Below are 25,897 nucleotides of genomic sequence, written 5' to 3' on the forward strand. Positions count from 1 at the left end.
GTCGAGGGCTCCAACCAGCGGGCTTAGCAAGTTTTCTGGGGGAAACTTTGCATGTCTTATGTTGTTCATCTATTTTTTGTTCTCTGGATGGGCTCTACTGAAACAACAATGTGAACAATGAAAATAAAGGCTGATTCTGAAGACCACAGATGCTCACATTTTCAGCTTCATCGGAAATGCAATTCTTTTCCAATCAGTGAATGCACCATATCTAAACCCTGGTAACGGTACTCTTCAGTGTGGACGCTGTTACCAAGAGAGGACGACCGAGCGCCATCTTCAGTATCAGTAAGGTGCATAAAATGAAGTCATAAGACACTTAATTCCTCTGTGCTGATGAAAGGATTTTTGTTCTTTTTTTTTTTTTTTTTTTTAACTCTCTGACGGTTGTTAAGATTAAGATGCGTAATCATGGCATCAAAGTATTGTTTTTACAACTATGGGAGCAACTGACTGGCATCTCAAAAGTTCAAACAACACCTGAACTTCAACCCCAAGTAGCAGAGGAGATGAACAGAAGGTTTCATGGATGCAGAGCGGGATTAAAGAACAGCAGGAGGAGAAAGATCAAACAATCTCTTCCATCATTCATAATAAGCAAGGATCATATCCCAGACTCCAACATCTCTTTGCCCGGCTTTAAAGATTTACAGCAAAGCATAGACTTAAAAAGGAGCAGCAAAGGCAAATGAGGTGGATTAGCAATGCCTGCAATCAGCTGACGGTGTCATGTTACTGTGGAATACTGGAATATTGTCTTGCTATAGTGTCATGACCGTCATGTTTACTGTTAATCACTTTGCAAAACTTTGGTCTAAAGGACATTTTAGAATGTAAATACTCATGCACATATATGTTACTGAACATCTGAATTGCATACACTTCTTTTTCTTCTTCTGTCCCTGCCCTCCTCCAAGCTGACATCTTAGTTTATACCATCTTTCTAAGTTGTTTGAAAAAAAAAAAACAATAATTGCAAGGTTAACAAAAATAAAAGTGTGTACCTATTTTGAGAACAGTCTTTGGTTACATGTAAATATCTGTATCATGAGACTGTCATGCAGCAAAAGCTTTCAAGTTTCTTCAGATTCACAGCCAGACTGACCCACAGCATCACCACCCAAAACGACTCTGAAGACACTTGAATGATATGAGTTATAAATTGCATTGAACTGAAAATTAATATACAGCTCAAAGCTTAATAAGCACCACTAAAGATCAGTGCGACAAGATAACCATCTGATATTTACCAAATGTCTCAGCAATATTCTTGAAATACTTCCCAACTTAAATGTTCTGATTGAAATATAACAAGCAATAACAGCAGGAAAGCAAATGAAAAGTACAAGGTGTTGTGGCTGGGATGGCAGCAAGTGTTGGGTTGTGTTGTCATTATGGTGTCTAGCAGCACAGAGAGCCTTTCAAGCATTTCCCTCTTTGTTTACTGTGCTCACTAACAGCCCAATGATGTCATATAGCCTGCTCTTGATATCCAATCACTGGGGTGTTCCATACCCCCCTCCATCCTCTCTCTTCTCTCCCACCACAGGCTAACTGAATTGTTGACTGCTTCACATAAGTGAAGCGACCCAACACTGTACTTTTCCAGTCAACAGCAAGAAGAGGAAAAACAAACTTTTTTTTGGGCCTGGGGCCTGTCGTCCCCCTCAACCCCGTCTTTGTTTCTCCCTGGGACATGCCAGTCATTTGCGGCATGCCAAGCTAAGAATCCCCATGCTAGACTCAACCCACAGAAAACAAATAATTCAAAAACAGAAACTGATGCCAAGAATCGCCAGGTTTTAGATCAAGACCAAAGCTCATTTTCCAATTTTGTTCTCTAAATGGAAAAAGTTAAAAATGGCCAATAGACTTTTTTTTTTTTAAGTTGGTGCAAAGACTAGAATGTTGTGGCCAATTTCTGTTTTTGGTCAGCATTGATTTTTATTGATTCTAGTTTCTATTTATTCACACAGAAGCGACAAAACAAGTGTGACAGAATGGAGTCTGTGTAAAACATTGCAAGTGCTGTAAGATAAGAACAAAATTATTAGAGGATTTATATTCTATTTAGTGTAATATACCAGCCTTTAGCAATAGTAACTATAAACAGCAATATTTTTTAAGTACCACCTGTTCAAGCTTTCCATCACTGTAAGAGATGTGGCAAGTCAGCAAGTTAAGTTGTTTTATAACAGAAGCCAACCAGAACCAGGTTTTTCACTAAAATCTTCTTACTGAGATGGAAATAATTCATTTTATTTATTTTCCAGAAGGTGGATAGACTGACCGTCAGTCTCTTTTTGATATGAAACCAAAGAAGAAGAAAAAACACATACCAACACGCAAGTTATCTATTCCTTTCCCTTAAATTGCATCACTATCATAACACTCACCAGCATGTTTTCCTAATATCATGCAGCCAAAATCCCCATAAGAATATGGAGTCTTAACTTAACTCTGGCATTTCCAAACGGCTGCACGGCATGAGGAAAATATGTAGTTGTGAAATTACTGCTAAGAATGTTCATTAGGATTAACCCCTGTTTTCTGGGTCATTTCTGCTTTAGTTTCTTAGCTACTAAAGATATACAAACAACGTGGGTATAAAGGGAAGCAAGAATCCTGGTTCAACTGGTCAAATATCAATAAGCAGACACTAAATGACTGACCCTTGAGATATAATAGACTTTCAAATATTGTGTCAAAGTAGTTCTTTGTGGTTGTGATATTGAACACAATATTGTAATGACAACTGCAACTCCAGATTTCACCGTAAACCTTTCTGAATCCAGAATATTGCGTAACAGAGAAACCTTTCTGTTATCTGATGAAAGTTTCACTCTCTTTAAGCAGTATCCTGTATAAAAATCAACATGGTTCTATAGCAATGTGGTTAAACATAATCTTACATCTTTGTGCTTAAACATTTTACACAACACCATACTACAACTGGAACAGCTAACTTTGAATATTCTTCCTGCAGTAATGGCTTTCAAGCCTTTCTAATTGTAAGGTTAGCAATTAGGTATGCTGAGCTTACTGATCAGAAAACGATACAATTTTTTAAAGATTTTAAGTTATTTTTTTTGCTAATAAAACGTGAAACGAGTGTGATTCAGAAAATAAAACATTTTGCAAACTAGTTGGGACTGCCTTACAAACATAATATTGTGTAGCTGGATCTAGTGTTATTATACATTTAAAATTTAACATGAATCACAAACAGTTAAAAAGAAGAACTTCAGAATTTCCCGTTTTAGCCTAATCTAATCGTCCATATTGAAAAGTTTATGAAAAGATAAACCAACGAGAGACTTAGCCTGATGATCCAATGGAGTAGTTTCATAATACCTGCATCTCCAAATAAGTACATTTTATGTACTAAGCAGATTCACAGAAAAAAGATTCACATATGACTGCAGGCTACATAAAAAACACACACAAAAAATTCTCCTTATTAATACAAAGCTAACAAAGTGTAACTAAATGCTCTGGACCAAAATGCTTATCGCATTCTGATGCATGAGGTCTACCAGCCAGTCTCTGCAAGAGTTCCCTGGAAAATTAGCTCCACATATGGTTACACAACTATTACAGCAGTGACTCCACCTTGTCACAGTTGAAACAAGCCCTCCCAAACGCCTGCTCAATTCCCCTGGCAGGACAACAAGAAACAACAGCCCAAACTCACACACATACACACACTCTGTTGGAATGTAGGGCCAAGAGTGCATCCAATTTTTAGAGACAAAAGAATTACTGCCAATGTTTATATGCTGTGGCTGTGCCAATTCTGCAATTATGTAGCAACATGCACAGAGCCTGGCAAGTTATTACTGGTTCGCCCTGCACTTTCAATTCTCTAAACTAAAGGATATCTAAAAAAGTCTTACAGTAAATCCAGCTTATTTCCAGTGGCTGACATTACATCAGTCTAAACCAGCAGAGTGCACCTAAGGTACGCTGCCTCATAAATCAGAAATCTATTTGACAGTAAATGTCCGAGCTTTAAGCGCAGTTCAAAGCTAACAGAAGGAATAAAACTGTCGTCCAAGACTGTAGTGTGAAGTCAAAGTGTAGGGAGTCAAATTCACTTGTACTGTCAACATGCTAACTGTTACAAAGCAAGCCTGACATTAATTACTTTTATTATTTTTCAGAACTATTTACTACCTTTGGGGAGGGAATGCGTCCTGGAAACACGGCTTCGTGTTATCAGGGTTACAAAATCTGACAAGTTCAAGCCCCGTAGCTACGGCGTGTTTGTGTGAAAGGTGAGCCTCGCTAAATGAGTCTATCAGAAATTAAATATTATTCACGCAACATAAATTTTCTTAATGGGACTTGCACAGTAAATATCCTTATCAGGGTTGTTGAGTTTGGGCCTCCTCGTTCTAATCCAGGCAGAGGTCACAGAGGTTAGATACACCTACACTTATTCAAAGAACATTAATTATACATCTATCTGGTCACCCCTTAAATCTCAAGACAGTTTAGGAGTGTTCATGCTTTATCTTTATCATTTTAAAATTTTTGGAGACAGTCCTCCTGAATTACTTTTTTTCCCACTTTTGTAATGGGAGTAAACTCTGTCCCATAGGGCAAGAGCTAAACTGTGCGGAGACTATTTTAAGGATGCACATCACAGTGACAGTCAGCTGTCAGACACGTCTGAAGCCTTGTTCTCGTTAATCTGAGCTAATTTTGGCACCAAATAAAATCAATGGCAATTCAATGTGTCATTACACAAAGGTGAACTATCTACGAATCGGGTGGCCTCTAAAGGCAACTGGATTTTATTTAAAGCTATAAAGAGTAAAATGTCTACATTTGATCGGTTCCAATGGATTTTATTTAGATGAAGCAGAGTAAATGGAGCTAAACACACACACACAAGAAACTTTCAAACTTTCAATTGGGACATTTTTAGAAAAAAAACAAAACTATGCAACATATTCATTCCACTTCATGATCGCATGAAATTCTTATCACTAAATGAAAGTCAGTGGCTGTAATGTAACAAAATGTGAAAAATCTCATTGGAATCAAAACATGAAGTTGTACTTATGTGTAAGAAATCACCCAGACTGACTGTATTCTGCACCGTTTTAGTTCCCATCTTCCTGCGCAGGTATAGGTTATAACTTTTAGCTAGATGGTTTAGCTTGCCTTTGTGTTCAAGTGCCACTTTCTTTTCAGAGGCTGGCGATATGAGGAGACACAGCAGGTAGGTAGTAGGTCTGCTCCAACCAACAGCTCTTCAGGTCATGTTTTGCATGCAAAGCCCATTGCAATTCAAATAATTAATTGGGATGCTATTGCTGTACAAACAGTGATTTTTATTAACCTTCATTTCCTAGATATTTTTTGTTCTTTAGCCTTACCTAAAGTCCCCATCATCCTCCAGGAGATTTAGCATCACAGCCACTGAATAAAGACGCCTGCTGTGGACGTTAAGACATTTACACAGCCTGGACCAACTATCGCATCCAAGCAGTTCTTTATCATCTCAATATTTCACAAACTGATAAAGATTCAATATTTAAAACACATTTATCTTCATTTTTAAACAATAAGAACTTAACCTTGAGATATTTTACATATAAAATGTGCAACCCGTTATCTTATATCAGTAGGATTAATATTTGTGATTTTTTTTTTTAAATGCTTATTGTGACATCACTGATATTTTAATTAAGGTTCAGAGGCCATGAAACAGCATGTCATGTTGTGTTCAAGATAACAGGCCTAAAAGCTTTTTTTTAAATCACTTTTATTGTTTGCTATAACTTTGCAGTGATTGCATGCCATTATGCGTTATTATTTACTACCTTTAATAATAAACTGTTGGTTTCATTTACATAGCTTTTATTCTAAGCCTGTTTTTATTTTCAAGATTTGATATTCCCCATTAATTTTAGTGTATTATCAGCAGAGCTATGTTCTTTAAGGCAACAAATTGCAAAAAGTTAAGTTATTTTTGTTGTGCAAAGTCTTTCACCAATTAATCATATGTTTAAAATGGACTTTTAGTCCAATTTGTGTTCCATATCTCAGGGTCTAAATCAGATTATGGAAGGAGCTAGACTATAAATGTCTTTCAATGTTGCAGAAGAGGAAGTGGTTTTTGATTCCTAATGTACTATATAATGCATAGAAAGCTAATAATAGGAGGAAGCTAAAAGACAGATCAATAACAGAGAAACATTAGCTGCCCCCCAAGGAAAGGAAGAGGAGGTTTGTAGAACTGGGAGGACGACAGGGAACTGGAAATTGTTGAGTGCTGTTCAGGAAGACTAAATCGCGATTTTCAACAAGATAAGAAGTTTCAAAAAGATGTAAGAGAGATACAAAATCTTCAAAGGAACAATCCCAGGTCAAATTGTATCAATCAGTGCATTTTCATCAGGAGAAACATTATCTGTGGGACAACCAGGAGCCTCAGCAATGATGATAATGGGAGGGCTTCTATTGCCGCCACCTGCAAGCACCTGAAGCAAGCCTGGCTAAACACCATCACTCATCTAACTCCAATCACGACCTGCATGCAGGCATGTACAAAGCCGCTGAAGGCTGCTGGCTGTGTGTGGTAGATACGTCTGGATGCGCCGAGTGCGGTATGTAAACACGTATGCTCGCTTGGCAGGATACTCACAGCTGCTACTCCAGGACTTGAGGAGAGATTTGATGCTGATCTCAAAGAAGACCGAATCCTGCAGGCTCAGCATGGTGGCTCGCAAAAGTTAAGGCTCATAAGGCACGGTGCTCACAGGGTTCAGAGTGTTCTCATTTCACGCCATCCCACAAATAATTTTTTTTTTTTTTTTTTAAATCAGAGCATTTTATTCTGCTCACAAATATTCACCTGCCACACAGACTGTTAAAAATCTAGCAACTCTTTTCCCCCTCCAGTTCCTCTTACCCAACCGTTGCTTAACACCACCATCCGCAGGAGGACTTCAGACGAAACATCCTTAGAGAAACGCACAATTTAATACGCGACAAGTTTTGCCTTTTTTTTTTCTCCCAGCAGAACTCTACAGAACTCTACTATTTCATAAGCACAGTTAGAAAAGTCTCCCAGCCCAGCTCCTGCTGCCCAGCTGCCAGTCCACAGAGTCCCTCATCCCCATATCAGCACGGAACAATCCAGAAACGCTTCAGGACAAAAAAAAAGTGCACGGGAACTTTTGCTCATCACACAAGAAGAAACGTAAATAGTGTTAGTATTCAGTAATATTCCATCTCCTTCTGTCTTCCTGTGTGTTGTGTGTGTGCCAGTTGTAGCCTGCTAACCCTCCCTCTTTTCCCCCTCTAATCTCTCTCTCCCTTGCTATTCGTTCATGGCCAGCCCCTCCTCCCTCGAGCAAGCTCTTGTTCTCCTATTGCTCTTTTCTGAGAGAGAGAGGCAGAGAGAGAGAGAGAGAGAGAGAGAGAGAGAGAGAGAGCTCAATTCAACAGCAAACGCTGGGAGGCAGGAGCGCAGTGTGGGGGCGGGTGATGTCATCAAAATGCTGCGAGTGTTTCCTGGCCGTGGATCAGCGATGCATACGCTTGTCAGAGCTACTACTGTGCTGCCTCCCCACTGGCCTATCAAAGCAGCACTTCCTGTAAGCTCCACAGCAGCACTGATGCATCATTCCTCACTGCAGTGGGAGGGAAAGCGTCGAACAGGAGGATGAGAAAGGGAGTGTGCATGCTGCACACGAATATATGTGGCTCCCGACTCAAAAAATTTTTGAAATATACAAATATCGTGCTATAAAAGTGAGATATAATATTTGACTGTAATATAATATGGGTAAGTAGTTTCACACTTTGATTGCTGAAATATTTAAAAGGACCTGAATACATCCTGCATTCAGAAGAAAAATTCAGTTTGCGTGAATGGAAAAAGGTTCAAAAGCACACGCAAGGGATTATCTGACGTTACAATCTGGTGTTGCTGCCGGTTAGTTCTACCCATGCAGAGACCTAAAAACAGATCCACATGACATCCATCCAGCCATTTGTAGTCAAGGGCACGATTAAGTTTGTTAACAAAACATTCTGGGGGGCGGGAGAGAGAGAGAGAAAAAAGCAGTGGGAAAGTTACAAAAAAACACAAATGCTCTTTGTCTTCCCGTTTCGTCGCTATTTTCTGTCTCCCCCACAGTCTCTCCCTCCGTCACATGTCCGCCGCTACACGACTTATGCAAAATGAGCCCGAGCTCATTGCTAACAAACGCAACACAAACAGATGCTTTGTCATGCCCCAGCTGGTGCAGGTCTGATGCAGCCCTCCGCTGTGAAGCGCTGCCTTGTGATACGCGGCACAGATGCTGTGGAATTAAAGCGGCCTTCGACTCGGGACCTCTTCAGGCAATTTAATATTACTTCTCAGAGAACTTCAAATTAACAGACTGATGTCACTGGCAGCTCTGGCCAGTTGCTGCTAAGAACATTTCCCACAATGCCAAAATTGGACTTGAAAGGAACCAAATATAAAAACGTGTCATTATAGCAATTTCACACTTCCGCTATATCTGATTATAGTGAGGTCATGTTGGTTAAACGCTCCATCGCCATATTTAGACACCAATGCCCAAGTGATAAATCCTAAGCAGAAAAGGAAACAGCCTACAGTTGTTTAACACTTTTCCTTTAATAAGATAATAAAAGTACCATAATTGGTCATGTTGGAGCTGTGGTCTCTGGGTTAGCTAAAGTACCCCTTGCATAAATCCAAGGAGAATCACTGGCTTCTGTAATCGTTCCCTCATGTGAATCTTAAACCTCTGCCTTTTCTGTGTTATGATTTTACATGGTTGAGTAACCCGTAGACGCAAAGAAAGAGGAAGATGGTTTTAGTCTGGAAAACTTTGAAGCTCAAGGTTTGTAACCTTTATTCATATTTTTTACATACTTGTTTGGTATGAGACAGATAATCTGTGAAAATAAAAAAATAAAAACTTGAGCTCTTCTGCCTTTTCCTCGTCCTAAATAGAAACAACCAATCAGAGCCAGGAGGCGGGTCTTAGGGTTGTCAATCACTCTCGGTGTGGTGAAGCTCATCTCCCACTGTAGCTAACAGCCTGTTGTGAATGGTAAGGCTAGTTAGCATGGTCATCGATGACTGCGGATGAGCTGCTTTTTCTGTAACGGTAAGTTGTTTCTCCTACTTGAAGTAGTTTCTATGATGAAACCTCACTACAGTACTAATTTCTTTTTTTTTTTTTTAAAGATGATTCCAATCAGCTCTTATGTGAGAATTTTAAAGGGAAAAAAATCTTTCCTGTTCCATGAGGAATCAACATGTGCAAACTGATTAAAAGCCATATTTAAACTACTTTTCTAAAACATTAGTCAGAAGAACTTCCAACACCGCTTCACACCTACATGCCCACTTGGCTCTTTGACAAATTTCCTTGGAACCTGAGGTGTAACATCTGACGGTTTATATCGTACATTTACATCATTACATAAACAGCATGTTCATTACTGCATGAACATGTAAACAAAATTATTTACTGAGGCAACCAAATCAGTAGGTTCTTGAATTGTGAAAATCTGAAAATGATGTGCACTGGCAAGATGCACTGGGGTTTCAAATTAAAATGAAAATAAGCAAAAACATAGTCAAACAAGTACAAAAAGTTCAACGCTTTAGAGGTTCCTCATCTTGTCTATTTAAGGGAAAAGAATTCCCCAAACAATTTCAATTCATAATTGGACAATGGCTCAACCTGACCTTATCTGCTGCTGGGTAAAACTAACATCGTCTGATTTGGAAACCCACATGCTGAAATGCAACTCCTTCGAACATTATTTCAAAACCTCCAGAGATGGATTACATGTACTAAAACGGATCAAGTCCTTCTGTTGTGAATTAAAATTTACACAACCAAAAGATGGCGGCATACCTAAAACAATGTATTTCACACAGACATAGTTTAGAGGAGGAACACAGATTTAGAGGACGCCAAGGCAAATACTATTTAACAATAAAACTTGGACTCTTGTTATGATTATCAGCAAGCCAGCCGACATACAACAGACAGGTATTGTTTTCTGTAAACCAGCTTTGTTGTTTAAGGAATGCAGAGCTTACATCATTTCCCCGGGAACATTAAAGCTTGAGAACCAGAACCTTACAGCCAGGACCGCTGACGCGAGTCGAGGATTTCAAACAAACATTAGAACCGACTTCCTGGAAAGACGAGCTCACTGATCAAATAATCTCAACCAAATGCACGACCGAGGCTGATTGCAGCATCTCTAATCGCAAAGTGGGAGAAGTGACTGGCAGTCGAGCTATTCTGCCTGCAGTGAGCAGAGAGGAGCTTCTCCTCCCAGGAGCCCGCATGGTGGAGGATGCATTTCCTGTCCCGGTCTTTTCTGAAGGGCAGTAGTGGGAGCAATAATCGATAAAAGCTGTAATTCAATCCCTGACCTCCTCAGTGATGCCTGGGCCACAGAGGACACAACATTAACATCCATAACAGCCGTCTGAGTATGCAGCACAACTCCACAACACACAGGGGTCCTCGCTGCCACATGCTGCTCTCACCAAAAACAAACGTTTCTAACCTTCATGACACTTTTTCTTGTCAGCGCTTGCAGAGAAACGTTCGATGAGGACATAAAACAGGACAAAAGTCAAAAACAGAACTTGCTTCAATTACTTATCTTCTAAGAGGGAGAGACACTTTCAGCAGATAGCAGGAAGGATAAACATACAAAAGTAATTTTTTTTAATTTCACCCTGTCTGTCATGAAACAGTATGGAAATGTGGGCAGTCTTTTAGAAATCCCATGGTTAAGGTAAGGAGCTGCAAACGCTAATGCTAAGTACAAACAGAGTTTCTGCAGGTTTCACCAGCTCAAATTTAAGACTTTTAAGAATGCGGGACTTAAATCTCCAAATTCATCCTAAAAGTACAAAAACAAAGCTTTGTTATTTCTAGTTTCCAAAGAGCAATTGAAATTGGCTAATTTTTTTATCTGCACATTAGTTCGGTGAAAGTGGCCTCGAATTAGCTGGTTAAGGAACCACTTAAAACACCTTCCAGCAATTATCTTCCCCTGATACAAAGTGGAAAATCTGCCTATAGCTATATCCTAAACAGTTTTTTTTCCATACAACTGACTAATAACTACTTAAGAAACTTGATGAATAAGTTTGTCCAGTCTGTCTGGATACACACCCTGTTGACATTTCACAGAGAACTCGCATTACAGAAGCGCGACCTAACAGAAGCGCTTTCATGTTCAGTCATATGCTCCAAACACTCCCTAAACTCCAGCAGGTAAATCTGCTACACCCATCAAAACACCTTGATCGGATTTTTTTGGGGCCCGTATAAAGCATTGGTGAAAAGGTGCTGCCATGACAGTGCTGTGTTTATGTCAACACTGGGCAGGTTGTCATCCCTGAATCTAATAAGTAAACAGGTTTCTGGCGTTTTCATTAGTTTCTCAGTTCTGGGCCTGTTTAACAAACATTTCAGTCCTCCAGCAGGAGCCCAGTCTGAGTTTATAAAGAGGATGAGAGGCAGCATTACATACTGGGGTGGAGAAACGTTATTGCAAAGGAAATATTGCTGTGAATTCTGTGTTCCAACATCTAAAAGCTTGTTTACTGACCAAACCGCTAAACCCTTATGAGATGAAATGAAGGTGAGGAGTCACTGATCGACTGCTTAAAGGTAGAAACCAGCAGATGATTCAGCAGGAGAGACTGAAAGGACAACGTATCAGTCTCTCAAGGTCTTTTAATACAACAATGGATCAAAATACATCTTTAGAAAAAAAGACATGATTTACACGCCAACATGAACGGGCTAATTACACTTCTAGAATCACCAAAGTTCATAACTTATAAGAAGATGCATGATTAATATTAAATTAAACAAAGCACTAAATTAATCTGGTTTTTCTTTTCCTTTACAATTTGAACTGTGAGGGAAAAATAGGAATTTCTTTACATTTTCTGCAGGTGCTGCAGCTGAAAAGAATACAATCTTTTTAACGTTTCATTTTAATGCCAGTGGGTTCAGACTATTTTTTTTGGTGAAGGTAAAGAACTGATCTATTTCTAGGCTCCCTGCCTAAAACACATTGCATAATAATAATAAGAAGAATTTTTAACAAATGCAGACATAACTGCATCCTTTACTGCTCAACTGACCATGCATAATTAAAGGGAATTCATTTTGTTTTCATGTTTTAATATAAGCAAATATAACTAAAGTCTAGCAGTTAGAGCAAAGCACACGCTCGTCATGGTTATATATTATTCAGGCCAACAGCACTGGACTTTTTACATAAGCCCAGTTAAGCCTGTTTCTGTGGGTTACTTTGGTTACCTGACTAGACTGATTGTTTATAAGCCAACAGGTAAAGTAAGTTTAACTGAGGATGGGCTGAGTCATACTTCAGCCATGAGCAAACAGGCTAAAGCACGACAGGTAGCATGCTCTGACAGGTAGCACGGCAACACAAAAAGTTATAGTAAAACAAGCAGATGCATCGGCCCGCTGCTCACCCACACTCACTGTCCTTCACACAAGACGCGCACACATCTCAAACCTTTAGCTACTGTATCCTCTTACACAGCATAGACCGTCTGCGGAGGTTTAGCGCCGTCAGCACAACTCGCTTGTTGCCATGCCAACTCTGAAGTATTGGCATTTCAGAGTTGGCAAATTGTTTCAAACGAATGAATGTGGAAATCTCCTAATGCATTTCTATCTTACAAGTGATTTATGTAATCAAAAACTCCTAACAGTTAAATAATGTGGCACCGTGTCAGTGGCATCCATCAGAGCAGCTGGTCAGCAAGGAAATGAGCTTCAACACTTTCAATATGTAAATTTAGCAAATAAAAAAAACTAAATCTGTCAGCTTCTTGTATAATATAAAAAGCCATCCATTACTGTTTTAAAATCAAAAAGAATATTTCATAATATAGTCAATAAATTTAAGGTAAATATAAGCGATGCACCGATATGAACACTTGGATCGATACTGATAGATATTAAAGTTACTGTTATGGTCGGTAACTGATATTTACTCATTTTATATCCCCAACCTCTAGACGTTATAAGACACCACTGACATCGTTTCTCTGCTTCAGTTAGACTACCCACAGTCCTTTGCTGCATCATCACATGACCATCCTCCTTCTCTCCCACTCCTGAAACCCAAACAGCAACTAGATTGAAATCAATGTCAGTTGTTTATATGTGCCCAGTTTCATTGATATGTTAAAACGTCGGCCGATACCGATGTTAATGTCGATTATATCGTGCATCTCCAATAAATGTTCCAATATGCAATTCATCTGATCTTTATCAGACTCCAAAATTATTCAAATCTATTGAAATTGCACAAAAAACACAGATCATAGATGCCATTTGTGGAACAAATGGAAAAGTTTGTGGAGAAAAAACAAAATCAGATTTAGATGCAAAATACAAACCCTACAGTTTAAAGTGGTTGTATTTTCTACTTCAGCGCCTCACAAAGGTTTGAAAATAACCTTTTCACATTTTGTCACGTTACAACTTTACTTAATCAGAGGACTTCTGAAGGTATTTAGTCAAACTTTATCAGTTTAAAATGATGCTGAATCCAAATGAAAACAGCACTCTTCAGAAACACTTTGCTCCTGCATTATGTTCACACACAACAGTAGGAAGAAAAATGTGCACATTGCTGGACAAATGAGAAAAGGGGAAACTGAGCCATCTCTTTCGGCTCTCACAGGTCTAAATTTAGCAGAGACCTTGCAATGACTTAACTGTTATTTCGAAACATCATTGCATGTTTCTTTTTGCTTTTTTAGTTTATGAGGATGTTTGATCAGAAGATACCCTCACCAAAGCAGATAAAGTTCAGACTCCTAATGTTGCGTCACTTTGTGGGGAGATTAAAAAAGGTAATGTTTTAGTACCGCAGTTATTCTGTGGTTTCCTTCACTGCGGCTTTGTAAACTCCCCTGCAGAACAACTGTGAAGGTTTACTTTAATCAGGAGACGCACCAAGACATCGGCTGTTGACTGTGACTGGCTGAGATTCTGCTTGACCCACCCTGAATTTGAAAACTAAAAATTTTTGATTTTCTTCTAATCAGAGAATGAACCCAACCAACAGGCTCCTTGGTAGCACTAAAGAAATAAAAGTCCTTCCATTGTGCCATGATGTAATCTTTGTTGTTACAAGATACCTGCAAGTTTCGGCAAGTCAAATTTAAGACCTCTCTCATGCCACCTTGAATTAAATTTAAGACTGAACAAAAACAAGAAAATTACAGCCAACCGGCCGATAAATTTGTACTTAAATAGATGCAAAAAATTAGCTAGGTAATGTACTAGCTAGCTAGAAAGGGTATGTTAGCAGCTAGTTACCGGTAGCCTCAGTCACCTCGAGTCACAGAACGCAGTGAAGACGTCTGCGTGAAATGTTTACCTGACAGAAAATTATTATTATTATTTATTATTATTAAAATTAAATAGTCCTGCCACGACAAAATGTAAGACTTGTGCATAACCTATTTGAGGCCAACTTCAAGACATTTTAGATACATGAATTTAATACTTCTTCAGGATGTGCGGACCCCCTGTATTAATATAAATAAACAATTACTGGCAACAGCAGCATGGTTAGAACAAACGATTTGTAATCCTGCTCTTGGATTTTTAAAAAATACAGTAGATCTTGAAGCAAAAACCGTATCGACGTGTCAAAGGTTTACAAAAAATCAGAGACTGGGACTCGGCTACAGAATGAACATCAGTGCATCTCAAACTTAATCCACATAGCAAAACCCATGATTCTGTGTTTACATGATTAAACACAGTACAGGACACTGTAAACAGTCTTCAAACAGTGACTGCTTAAAGTCTGTTTATGACAACGGGCATAAAGGGGTTAGGACTGGAACAACAAAGCCAAACTCTGATTACCGATAAATAAAGATTAAGAGTTATAAAGATCACTCAAAGCAAGCCAGACCACTCTAGCAGAGGTTATTAATGTTGGTATCGTTATTGTTACAGATAAAAGCTGTGTCAGTGTTTCTTTAAAGTACCTTTGAGCCGAGACTGATTATTGTTGGCATGTCTGGAGGAGCTGGGTCTTGCGTGTTCTCTTATGTCTGGGTCTACCGGATCCTCTTCGATGGTCTGTCCCATGGCGAGCAGACCCAGTCTCTTCATGCGGAGGAGCCGTGGACCCGGCTCCCTGGGAGAGCTTCCCCCGTGATCAACAGGTGACTCTCCCGAGATGACGGCCGGAACCAGGCTCTTTAGAAACTCCATTTGTCAACAAGACTCTTTTTTTTTTTTTCCCCTTGCTGTTTTACTCTAGAGAGAAGTCCGGGAGCCTGTGCCGTGCCATGCGGCAACGCAGACAAGTCGCCTGGCGTTTCTGCCCCATTTTAGAGAAGCAGGTGAAACAGCAGAATGTGTGTCAAGCTGTTACCTGCGCGCTGTGGAGTTAGAGTGTGAGGGCATGTACCTGTGGCGGTAAATGGGAGCCTCCCCCCACACTGCAACATTACCTGTCTTGTTCAGACCGTGAAGAGAAAGTAAAGATACACGGCTGTTTCCACAGGTGGTGATGTAACTCTGGGTAGGCTGGGCTATGTCTCAGTGCCAGGCCCTATCTGAGGTGGGGCTATAACATGTTTTACAGCAGATAACACAATTTGGGCTACCGGCCAATCGTAACAGAGACGACATCAGCCCCACCCTGCCGTCTCGTGTTGCCAACAAGTGAAAAGAGCACGAGAATGGAAGTGGGAGATTGACAGACGGCGTAAGAAGCAGGAAACTTTCACGCAGTTGGCTTTCCTCGCCCGCCTGCATTCGCTGATAGCTCTTATCAAAGTCAAAATACTGTCACGTGTCACCAATTGTACATAAACAAACAAACAAAAAAAAAACCTGTTTGTTTTCTTCCGACATCACAGAAGTATCGCCCTCACCATCACCTCTTGCCTTGCTTTCACTTCTGCTCGACAGTGCTGAGCTTTTATGAAAAGAAACAGAACGGCAAAGTGATGGTGTCTGTGAAACGACCCGATGACAGACTGCTGCGCTCTGCTTGGCTGAACAGCTTGTGGCTGCAGCAAATTCAAACCCTTGCAAGTCTCCCTTCCTGCAGACTAAGAAGGGAGAGACGTACACTGTGCTGACTCTCATAAAAAAAATAATAAATAAAAAAAAACAGCTCACTTGCCTAAAGAAATAATCAATTCACCGTTCGCTGGTACCGAGTCCAGAAATTAATAAGTTGTTCGAGCGCAAACGGCGAGTTGTCAAAAGCAACAGAAAACTGCGACGATCCATAAAAGTGAGATGAGATGATTTTTGCACGTGTCTGTGTGAAACTGCTAAACCATTTTAGAGGCATTCACTGCTGTGATGCTGTTAACCATTTATTTTACAGCGCAAAATCACCAACAAACTAAAATAATCAACGGTCTTATTTTTTTTGGCTCAATTTTCTATTGCCGAAACACAGACGCTCTCTCAAAGCAGATATACTGTACGCATTAGAAGCCATTAGGTTGAAAAGGCCACGTAAGATAACGGGACATCAAAGGGTGTAAATAATAAATGAAAGTACTCGGTGGCGAGGCGGCATGCGACTCCGTGATTCTTCCACTACGTTTCAAATGCGTGCGATACAAAGTGGTTTTCAATCAGCACACGGCAGCAGATGTTATGTTTCCGTTTGCTTATCTGAACAGACTACAGTTTCATCTTGTTTGAAAAGTGAGTTTTACAGCGTCAGTTTATGTGGACTTTGAATTCAGGTCAACTCTACGACAGAATACCAGGGCTGGGCTCCGTTTTTTTATTAATTATGAGAACAAAGTCGTAATATGAGGAGAATAAAGTAGTAATTCCACGAAAACTCCAACACGAAAAATAAGAAAAAAAAAATTAAAACAATGAAAGTTGAAAGTTATACTTTGGCATAAGTTTTACACATAATACTAGTAGAAATACTTAATCTTCTAACAAATCAGTAACAATTGTACAAATAACTGAAAGGACCGCGCAGGCTGTGCTGGTCAGCTCTTTTCTATTGAAGCTTTTCCCCCCCTCATAATTTGAACAAGTTGTTCCTGGTAAAATTGCGTCTTTATTCGATTCATAAGACTACATTGTGATAATTAAAACATCGTACAATTAACAGAAGGGATGATTGAAATAAAAGCCACTTTTTGAAAATATTTTCTATCATTTGAAATGTAATATTTAGAAAGAAATATTACATTTAAAATATAATATTTTAAATGTAATATTAATATACATTTAAAATGTATTCATATTAAAAATAATAAATATATATATATATATATATATATATATATATATATATATATATATATATATATATATATATATATATATATATATATATATATTATTTTTTTTATTTTTTCCTAGAAGAAATATTTGGCCAGAGGTTCTTCCCACCCAATCCTTTGCTACGACATAAATATATTAAAGAAACTGTATATAGGAAAATATTGAAAAACAACCTATTTCCAAAAGATTTCAACATAAATTTATTCCAGAACAACATCCAACTCCTTCTCTGCTCCACCAGGCTTCAGGCTCCTGCTGCTGACACAGAATCTCATGGTGACATACAGAAAAATGCTGCATTAAATATGAGCGTAAAGGTAAAATAAGGTCTGCAGCACAGCACCATATACATCCTACAGCTGCCACATGCGTGCTTTGCGGGCTGTGAGCAGGTGCAAAAAGTACAAATATATGATCACAAAAAGTGCAAATAATCGTGTTTTATTGTGGATATTTAAAATATCTTCCAAATCCAGTGTGGAGTATTTAAGAGGCCAAATTTGAATTATTATGTTATTATCAATGTGTTACTTGAACAGCAATGGCATTTATCGTTTATCAGGACAATTTAACATCCAGCTAAATTTGTTATTGTGACAGCCTTAAACACACTGTTGATGCGTTGCAAAGAGACGTCGAGTGTTAATAACAGAGATATTTGTTCAAATCCGCAAAACTAAGGAGTGAGAATAGGTCGACAGATGATGAGGCAGCACATCGAAGTAAGAATTGCCAAATAAATCAAAGAGAGAATAAACTCCAGAGGCAAAGATAGTCATCACTTAGTCTGTGCACCACAATGGTCAGTGGAGGCAGCCACAATGGGCTGAGGCCAGGTCTGTGCGGTGCTGTTGAGTTAGAACAATAACCCTGTGCAGGAGGCCCACAACGCAATCAGCCCAGGAATGTGGAAGAGGAAGCCCTGGAACAATACTCAGCGTTCCTAAGCTGCGCTTGGTCCCCACCCGTTTCAGCCTTGTTCTGCTTTCAAACTGGAAGAAAACAGGAAAGCTTGTGGGCTAAGAGCCGAGGAGAAAAAGGGGTCTGCTCTGCAGTCAGCTGAAGGGGCCCGTGGCGAACACAGTCAGCATTTAAATCCACTACAGTCACTGTGATCGGATCGGTCTGGGCAGGCATTAATCTGAACTGTAACTCCGCCTCCGGCAGCGAGTAAACACTCTGTGGTTCATGTGAGGGGAGCAGGACATGCAAACAATATTGTACTGCCCTCTATTGGCGCAATCAGACACCACAGGGTGAAGCCGTACCAGCAACAACATGGGCATGCCGTCTAAATTTTAACCACTAAATGCATGTTTTTATGCAAGTAAAAATGAAAGATTTCCCTATTTTTACCATTTTTTTTTTTACAGACAAACTTTGATGTCATGCTTTTTTTATCCAAAAAATTATGCAATTTAATTAAAATAATTTTTTTAAACTTCCAAAAGACAAAATAAAACAATGATTTAAAAAAAATTTTAAGTCAATAAACAGTACCAAACTACCGCCAACTACTAAGACCTCATCAACATGCATTCCACATTTTCTACTATTTTTGGATCAGTTGAACCGCCATCTTTCCACCCAAAGAGATGGACTTGTTCAAAAAGTCTCACAGAGGACAATAACATTCTGGTTTGTACACAGTTTGTGATGAGAAATAATTATACAAATGAGGAACATGTCAAATCAACCAAACTCTACTTCCTAAAAAAGATAAGCGTCATTGTTGTTTTGTTGACTGTGACTTGCATTCGACGTCGGTGCCGCCTGTTGAACGTGAAGTTCACAGCCAGAGCAGTCGCAACAAAGTTTGAGTTAGGAGACGGTACACATGGCGAAATTCGCCTCCCCTGAACTCTACGATCGTTGAATAAAGTTGCTTTCTTTATCCATTGAAGCTTTGTCTACCTTTTTTTTTTTTTTTAGTTTTTCGATCTTTGCACCAGCAAATTAAACTGAAGCTTCTTAATCTGCAAACAGAAACCAAAAGCGCAGAATGACAACGGGATGAGTCTGAAGCATCCAGGGTCTGTCCTGTCCTGAGCGACGCTCATGAAGGAATCTACAAAGAGCCTGGTTGGTTGTCACTGCTGAGGAATGTCAGAATGTGACCCAACCAGACACTTAGAAACGAGTCTCGTTTTGTGCATCATGACGTGATTCCTATCTGCTCAGAAAGAATTTACAGTAACTATTTACAGCAACAATATTACAGAGCTACTCAAAAGAAGAAACATCCAGACAAACTACACAAAACAAAGAGTGTGAGGGCAAAAAATTACTGTCTTCAAAGTAGACAAAAAACAAGTGAGAAATTGGTGTTTGAGACCAGACTGAGAGAAATGGGATTTAAGTAGAGGAAAGGCTGTGATTAACACCTAAACTGAAGAATATGAGATTAAGTTGGAATTTTATTGTGACATTTTGTGGTACTATTGTGATAACGATAAAATGTTACAATAAAAAAACGATTCATTACATCTTTTTGCAGTAATTGCCTGGCACAGTGTGCAGTAACAGCTGTGCCAACACGAATACAATTCTTCCCACTTGAAACGAGATTCTTCAGAACTGCACTTAATTAAAAAACTATGATTTATATCATTAAACTTCACACAGTAACTGAATTTAATTATATTTTTGACTTTACTGATATTCATTGATGCTTTCTGTTGAACAAACAGTAGAGAAAATAGTAAAAATAAAATTTATAAGACTGCCAGTTATGTTTTTTTTATCATTAATTGAAATGTGTCAAGGCAAAGATAAATCAAAATTTTTATAAGAAATTTTTCATGATAACGGTATGATAAATGCACCACCCAAACCTGCAAATGTGATTTCATCCCTGAATATTGCAATGACGACTGTCAGACTTTGGGAAGTCTGACCAAAAACAGGAACGGTTGGACAAAGACAGAAAGTTGCACTTTTCTTTACACTGTATGTAAATAACTGGTTTCAGTAACACTTTATTGGACGGGGTGATTGTCATTATTTACAAAATCATGCAAAGTTGGCACTTTTAATGGATTTTTAATGCAACTTTTAAAGCAACTTTGCATTAAAAGTGTCATTATTTACCGAATGACACTTTATGACAACTGTCATAAACATTCATAAAGACTTCTTTATGTTCATGACAGGTGTTATGTTTATGACAGTGTTATGTCAGTCTTATGCACACCCCTTCAAATAAAGCGTTACCCTGGTTTCTACTGTGTATTAAAAAAAACTGATTTTGCAACAAATGCATAAATGCATTTATGTGTAATGCCCTAAAATCTTTGCAGAAGCATTGAGAAAACGGAGCAAACTAAGACGGCAAGAAAGCAAATGAGACAAAAAAAAGAAAAAGAAATGTTTCTACTTTTTCTCTCTCCTTTCCTTTCCCACAGTACTTTGGGAACAGCTGCTCCCAAAACAACAGCCCACGGAGGACCACCCTTGTTAACCCGTGCGACATACCTTAAGGCCATAGAGCAGGGGCTCGACTGGAAAGACACGAAGACCCCCGCCACCTCACTGCACAGGAATCTGAAACAAAAAGCAGAAGCTGTGCATCGAGCAAAACCGAAGGCTGACATGATGACATCACAAAACACAAGCATGCCCGTCACTCAACGTCTCTCCACACTTTAGGACGCTTAAGAAGCATTAATGTTGGCGCAATCTGAAACCACTAGGGCTCAGTCGGCCCGCAAAGTTTTTAGACTTGATGACGTTTTCAAATGTTGAACTTTAAAGTTTGCACTGGCTTGTTTTGGTGCAGAGCAAAGAGTTGTCAGCCAACTGTCTGCTTCAGCCTGGTTTGCTCTCTATTGCGACAGGATTAAGCCCTCCTGCTGGGCAGAGTAATAATCTGAAGATTACCATTACATCCATGAGGCGGTTACGTAAGCATTCGGGGTTAAACCACGCTATTCTTCCTTTTTATCATATTAATGGCTAAAAAGACTCCTTTTATAGTCAAGTCATCTTCTATGTAGTCGAGCATTCGTCGTCACGGTCTGACTCAGAGCACCATGCTTATTGGGTTAGAAAGGGACTTGGGAAAACAATCCAATTAGACAGAAATAAACATAAAAAAAGAGAGACAGAGAGAGAGAGAGAAAGAGAGAGAGAATGTTAACAGAACACCAGAAACTTCAAACCTATCAAACCACATGCAAAGAAAGGAAGAAGAAGGCCTTAGTCAGAGCAGCCAGACAGAGAAGTTGAGGTGTGAGAACTTCCACGCTACACCAACTGTGTGAATGTGAGCGGATGGCGATGACAGGTCAGCGAAGGTGGAGAGCGAATCAACGTTCGACTTGAACCTTAAGTCAGGTCGACTTAAGCTGGCGTACAAACTCACACAACCCACCCACCGCAAACGTAGCCTAAAACAAAGATAGTCTCTCAGCCACCCTCGCTTGCTTTTCTCACGGTGATAAAACCTGTGAATAACACGTCTCACTTCCTGTTCCAACTCGGTGACTCCAAAACCCAAAAAGAAAAAAAAAAAAAAACTAACCACAAAAAAAAAACAAAGGGTTACATCCTGAACCCTGTAGCACAAACTTATCTACCGCTCTATGATGAAGCTCTTTTTTTATTCTGGCGACAATGAAACTTCTCTAGAGAAACATGGCGGTAATTATAATAATAATAATAATAATAATAATAATATAAGAAACAGTTTGTTGCACAAATGAAATAATGGCCTGTTTTAGGAAAAAAGCAACAGCGCAAGCAAAAGCTGAACTGATCAATGGTTAACTTCTCTGTCTACTTTATTACCACCTGCTGCTTTCTAAATGAATAGGTCACTGACTGGCCATTCAGGAAGCAGGACAACCTCTAAGATGAGGTTATGTTTACTTAACTCTCTCTATTGCCTCAGTTTCATTTTGCCCCAACAAGACACAGAAAAGCATCTCTGAAATGTTTAGTAATTAAATACGTTTCCTAAAACTAGCCCAGATGACTGTCAGAATTTGGGAATGACGATATCTGGCTACCTCCAGATGCCTGGCTTGCTGTAATCACAACCTCTTAAGCGGAAACATTCCTGAATCCTTCCTATTAGAGACGTAAATGACTACGCTTTAAGGATGTTTCAGATTGTCCTCATTTCCTTACAACTGACATATAAAAACCAGAGGGTTCGTTGTCGTTGATGCCCTTGTAAAAACGTCAGAAATCTCCAAACCCAGCTCGGGCCGTCTTGAGGACAAAAACAGGGTGTTTTCCTTGGCAGAAGCAGACCCAAACATCAATTATGCTCCAAACCCTCTTTCCAAAAAGCCGCGGATAATCTTGCTCAGCAGGGCTCAATTATAGGTTATTTCTAGCGAGACTCTGTCCTCATTGTGCACTGCATTATCCCAAAGTCTTGCAATGCAATAAAGAACAAGAATGCCTAACCTAAACTGGCCGATGTTGAGAGCTAATTTAAGCTGCAGAAAGAAGAGATGCTTGTGAGATAGAGCACCTTGAATCTCAAACTTTGATGTATGTTAGTAGGATTTACGTGATGGACCGAGGTGATGCAGAATAGTGAGAAGGAAGATGTTGTTCAGTCAGAATCTAAAAAAAATTATTCCTATTAACCCCTCATTCATCAGGAGCTGCAGGGAGGCCCGTTTGGACTTTGGAAAAGCTACAGTAACAGAAAGTAGCAGGTAAAAGTGATTAGCTCGACACTGTAAATAGTTTCCCAACTACTCCAGGGCAAAACAGTCGAGTCCAACACAGGAGATGAAAATGATGAAAATGTTGAAATATGACGTCAGACTGAGGTTTGAAAAAAAATCAGAGCCTTGTCAGATTTAGGACAACAAATAAAAGCCGACTTGGTCTGATTTTGAAAAAAAAAAAAAAAAAAAAAAAAAAAGTATATATTTCTGGTGTGAGATTGGCAACTTTACAAAAAATCATATGTGGGTCACATATGGTCAAAGAATCCTTCAATGTCTAGCAACTCGATTCAGAAACCAATATAAATTCTGAAATAAATGTTTGTCTACAGATTCTGTTTAAATTATGTGACTGACAAGAGGAAACGACTGTAAATAAATAAAACATTCATTTAAAACAATTCTATCAGGTCCCATCAGTTTTACATTTAAACAAAAAGGGGTTTGTGCATAAAATTCTGTAATTTAAATGACCAGTATTAGCTTAGCTTAGCTGCCTGAAATAAATAAAGGAATTATTCAAAATTATTCATTATGGCGAGATGGCCTTCTACGGTGACGTATCATGTAATGCAGAAAACTCGTAAAAAGGAGCAGCAAAGACGTATACTGGTAACTTCAACGCATTTTAAAATTGATTTCGGAGCATCTTGAATTGATTCAGAATTCCCAGGACTAGGAATTGTGCTTTTACTCCATCGCTTAGTGCAGGATGTTGTAATCTTATAGTTTGGTGCTTGCATTCAGTTCTTTCTTGGGCAAACAGTGAGGTTTTTAATCGTGTGTCTGTGTGTGTGTGTGTGTGCGTGTGTGTGCAGTTCCTCCGAATGCTATTTGTTCAGGTGTCCAATAATAGCTACCTGACCAAATGCAAACACACGGATCTAAATGACTCCAACTGTTCAGTCCAGGTTTAGGTTGGGTCCAGCTTTGTAATAATAGCAAATAATCGACCGTAGACACGTCTGGAGAGGCGACATGAGGAAGTTGTGAATTAATATTGAAGCAGCTGGAGCAGAATTACCTGAACTTCTTTCTTTCTTTCTTTCTTCTTTTTACTTAAATTGATACACGAAATGTTAAAGAGACTGAGTGAATCATTTGTAGTGATTGCTGAAATGCTGATTTAACTGTTAATCCTTGCAGGGGGTCAGCTTAGTGAGAGGCCACTGTGGGGGTGTTTTAGAGGGCTTGGTTTTTCCATCCCCATACTCTTCAATGCCATTAATGCCTTACCAGATTAAAACAAACATACTAATTCACTGGAATTGTGCCCTAGATAATCACAGATAGATGGGTCGCGCGGCAATCTGGGGGGGATTTCCCTCAAGCCGGTGCATGAAAAGTACACATCTGCACTGCCATCAAAGGCTTATTTTTTTTTTTTCTTTTTTGATGTAGTGGGGGATTCAGCAAAGCCTTGTAGGTCAGTGTTGGCACTACGCCGCAAAAACCTCATCTAGAAAATGTTGTTGTTAAACAGCAAACTCATCCTGAAAGAAGTCTCAGCATTTCACATTTTGCCATGTCAGAGTTGGAAACTTTAATATATTTTAGCTGTAGTTATTACCGATACTCCAACACAAAGTTGAGTATCACTTTGTCCCCAAGTAGATGGAGAAATACAATTTTTTTTTTTTTTTTTTGGTGTTACTCGCAAATGCTGAGTCAATACTTTTTATTCAATACTTTTGTTGCAGTCGGAGCTGCGAGTCTTTTGGGCGACGACCAGAGAGCTTAAGTTTTGTTCGACATGAATCTGTTTGGACGGGAAAGCATCTGTGAACTCTTTTCGAGTCTTGACACAAATTTATCAATTGGATTTAACTCTGGACTTTGACTGATATAGTCAAACATGTGAATATGCTTTAATTGCAATCATTACATTGTAGGTCTGACAGTGTGTTTGGGTGAGCCTTCACCCAAGTCTAAAAATGCTTCCTACATTTAATGTCATTCCTCTTCACTTTTTTTTTTACAACACTTCCCATTTTCAGAAAAAACAGGTTAAACACAGATTGGGACATTGTTTTATAACCTGACCTAAACTTGCCTTAAATGTCCCAGCAATTTAATTCCTGACCTGTCTGTCTGCTGCTTGCTCATTAAGTAAATGTTTTTGGAAAAAATGTCAAAAAATAAAAACACTATCTTTTTCCATGCAACGAACATACACTACTGTGCTAGTCCGAATAAAACAATCAAAATCACCAAACGTGGTGCAAAAAAATTAAAGCTAAAGTGGGATGGATCCTTGTACTTGTACCCTACATATTTGTCACAAAACTTAAGTGAAGACAGAGAGAACAAAATTTAAGAGCGTCATCGTTAATATAGTCGTGGGAGTCAGTACTGTACACACAAACCGGTATTTTATCTGTCACGGCGCCTTCCTCTGAAATAGTTGCCCTTCTACCCCCCTCACACAGCAGACTGGCCAGATTCCTTTCTGTGTGTATCCAAGAGACGCTGAACAAATGCTTTTTATCCGAGTAACGTCAGATGCAGAGCTGAAAGTTCGCCTAATGTTATGCTATTGCATAAGAGTCACCGTGCACAGACATGTTACAGTCTCTTGCACTTAAACGTATTATTATTTTTAAGTTACCTCAGACTAACAAAATATTTGTTGTTGTTTGTAGTTATATATAACTCAGTTTTGTTGTAGCTTTCAAAAGATTTATGCAACATCCCAGAAAAACAGTGGCTTAAATCTGCTTGGTTATTTTTGACTGCTGCGGGTAAACTTACTTAGCCGGTTAGGTCATAATTTTTGCTTCATTACAAACACTAAGACCGTACACAACAAGAAGCTAACATTCATTTAAAAACAAAATAAGA

The 25,897-nt window shown here is 39.0% G+C and overlaps 1 protein-coding gene across 2 annotated transcripts in view; it reads right to left on the reverse strand.

Moving 5' to 3' along the window:
• Nucleotides 1–16,516, reverse strand: part of fryl (furry homolog, like) — a 71,626-nt gene extending 55,110 nt beyond the window's left edge. For both annotated transcript variants that reach the window (XM_088005168.1, XM_088005167.1), the window contains exon 1: nucleotides 15,077–16,516. In XM_088005168.1, coding sequence (XP_087861294.1) covers nucleotides 15,077–15,305 — 229 coding nt within the window. In that variant the 5' untranslated portion in view covers nucleotides 15,306–16,516. The remainder of the gene's footprint in view (nucleotides 1–15,076) is intronic.
• Between the last annotated feature and the right edge of the window lie 9,381 nt (nucleotides 16,517–25,897).

The sequence above is a fragment of the Poecilia mexicana genome, unplaced genomic scaffold (assembly GCF_051168715.1).
Source record: "Poecilia mexicana isolate PSO_F unplaced genomic scaffold, ASM5116871v1 scaffold_4, whole genome shotgun sequence".
NCBI classification, from domain to species: domain Eukaryota; kingdom Metazoa; phylum Chordata; class Actinopteri; order Cyprinodontiformes; family Poeciliidae; genus Poecilia; species Poecilia mexicana.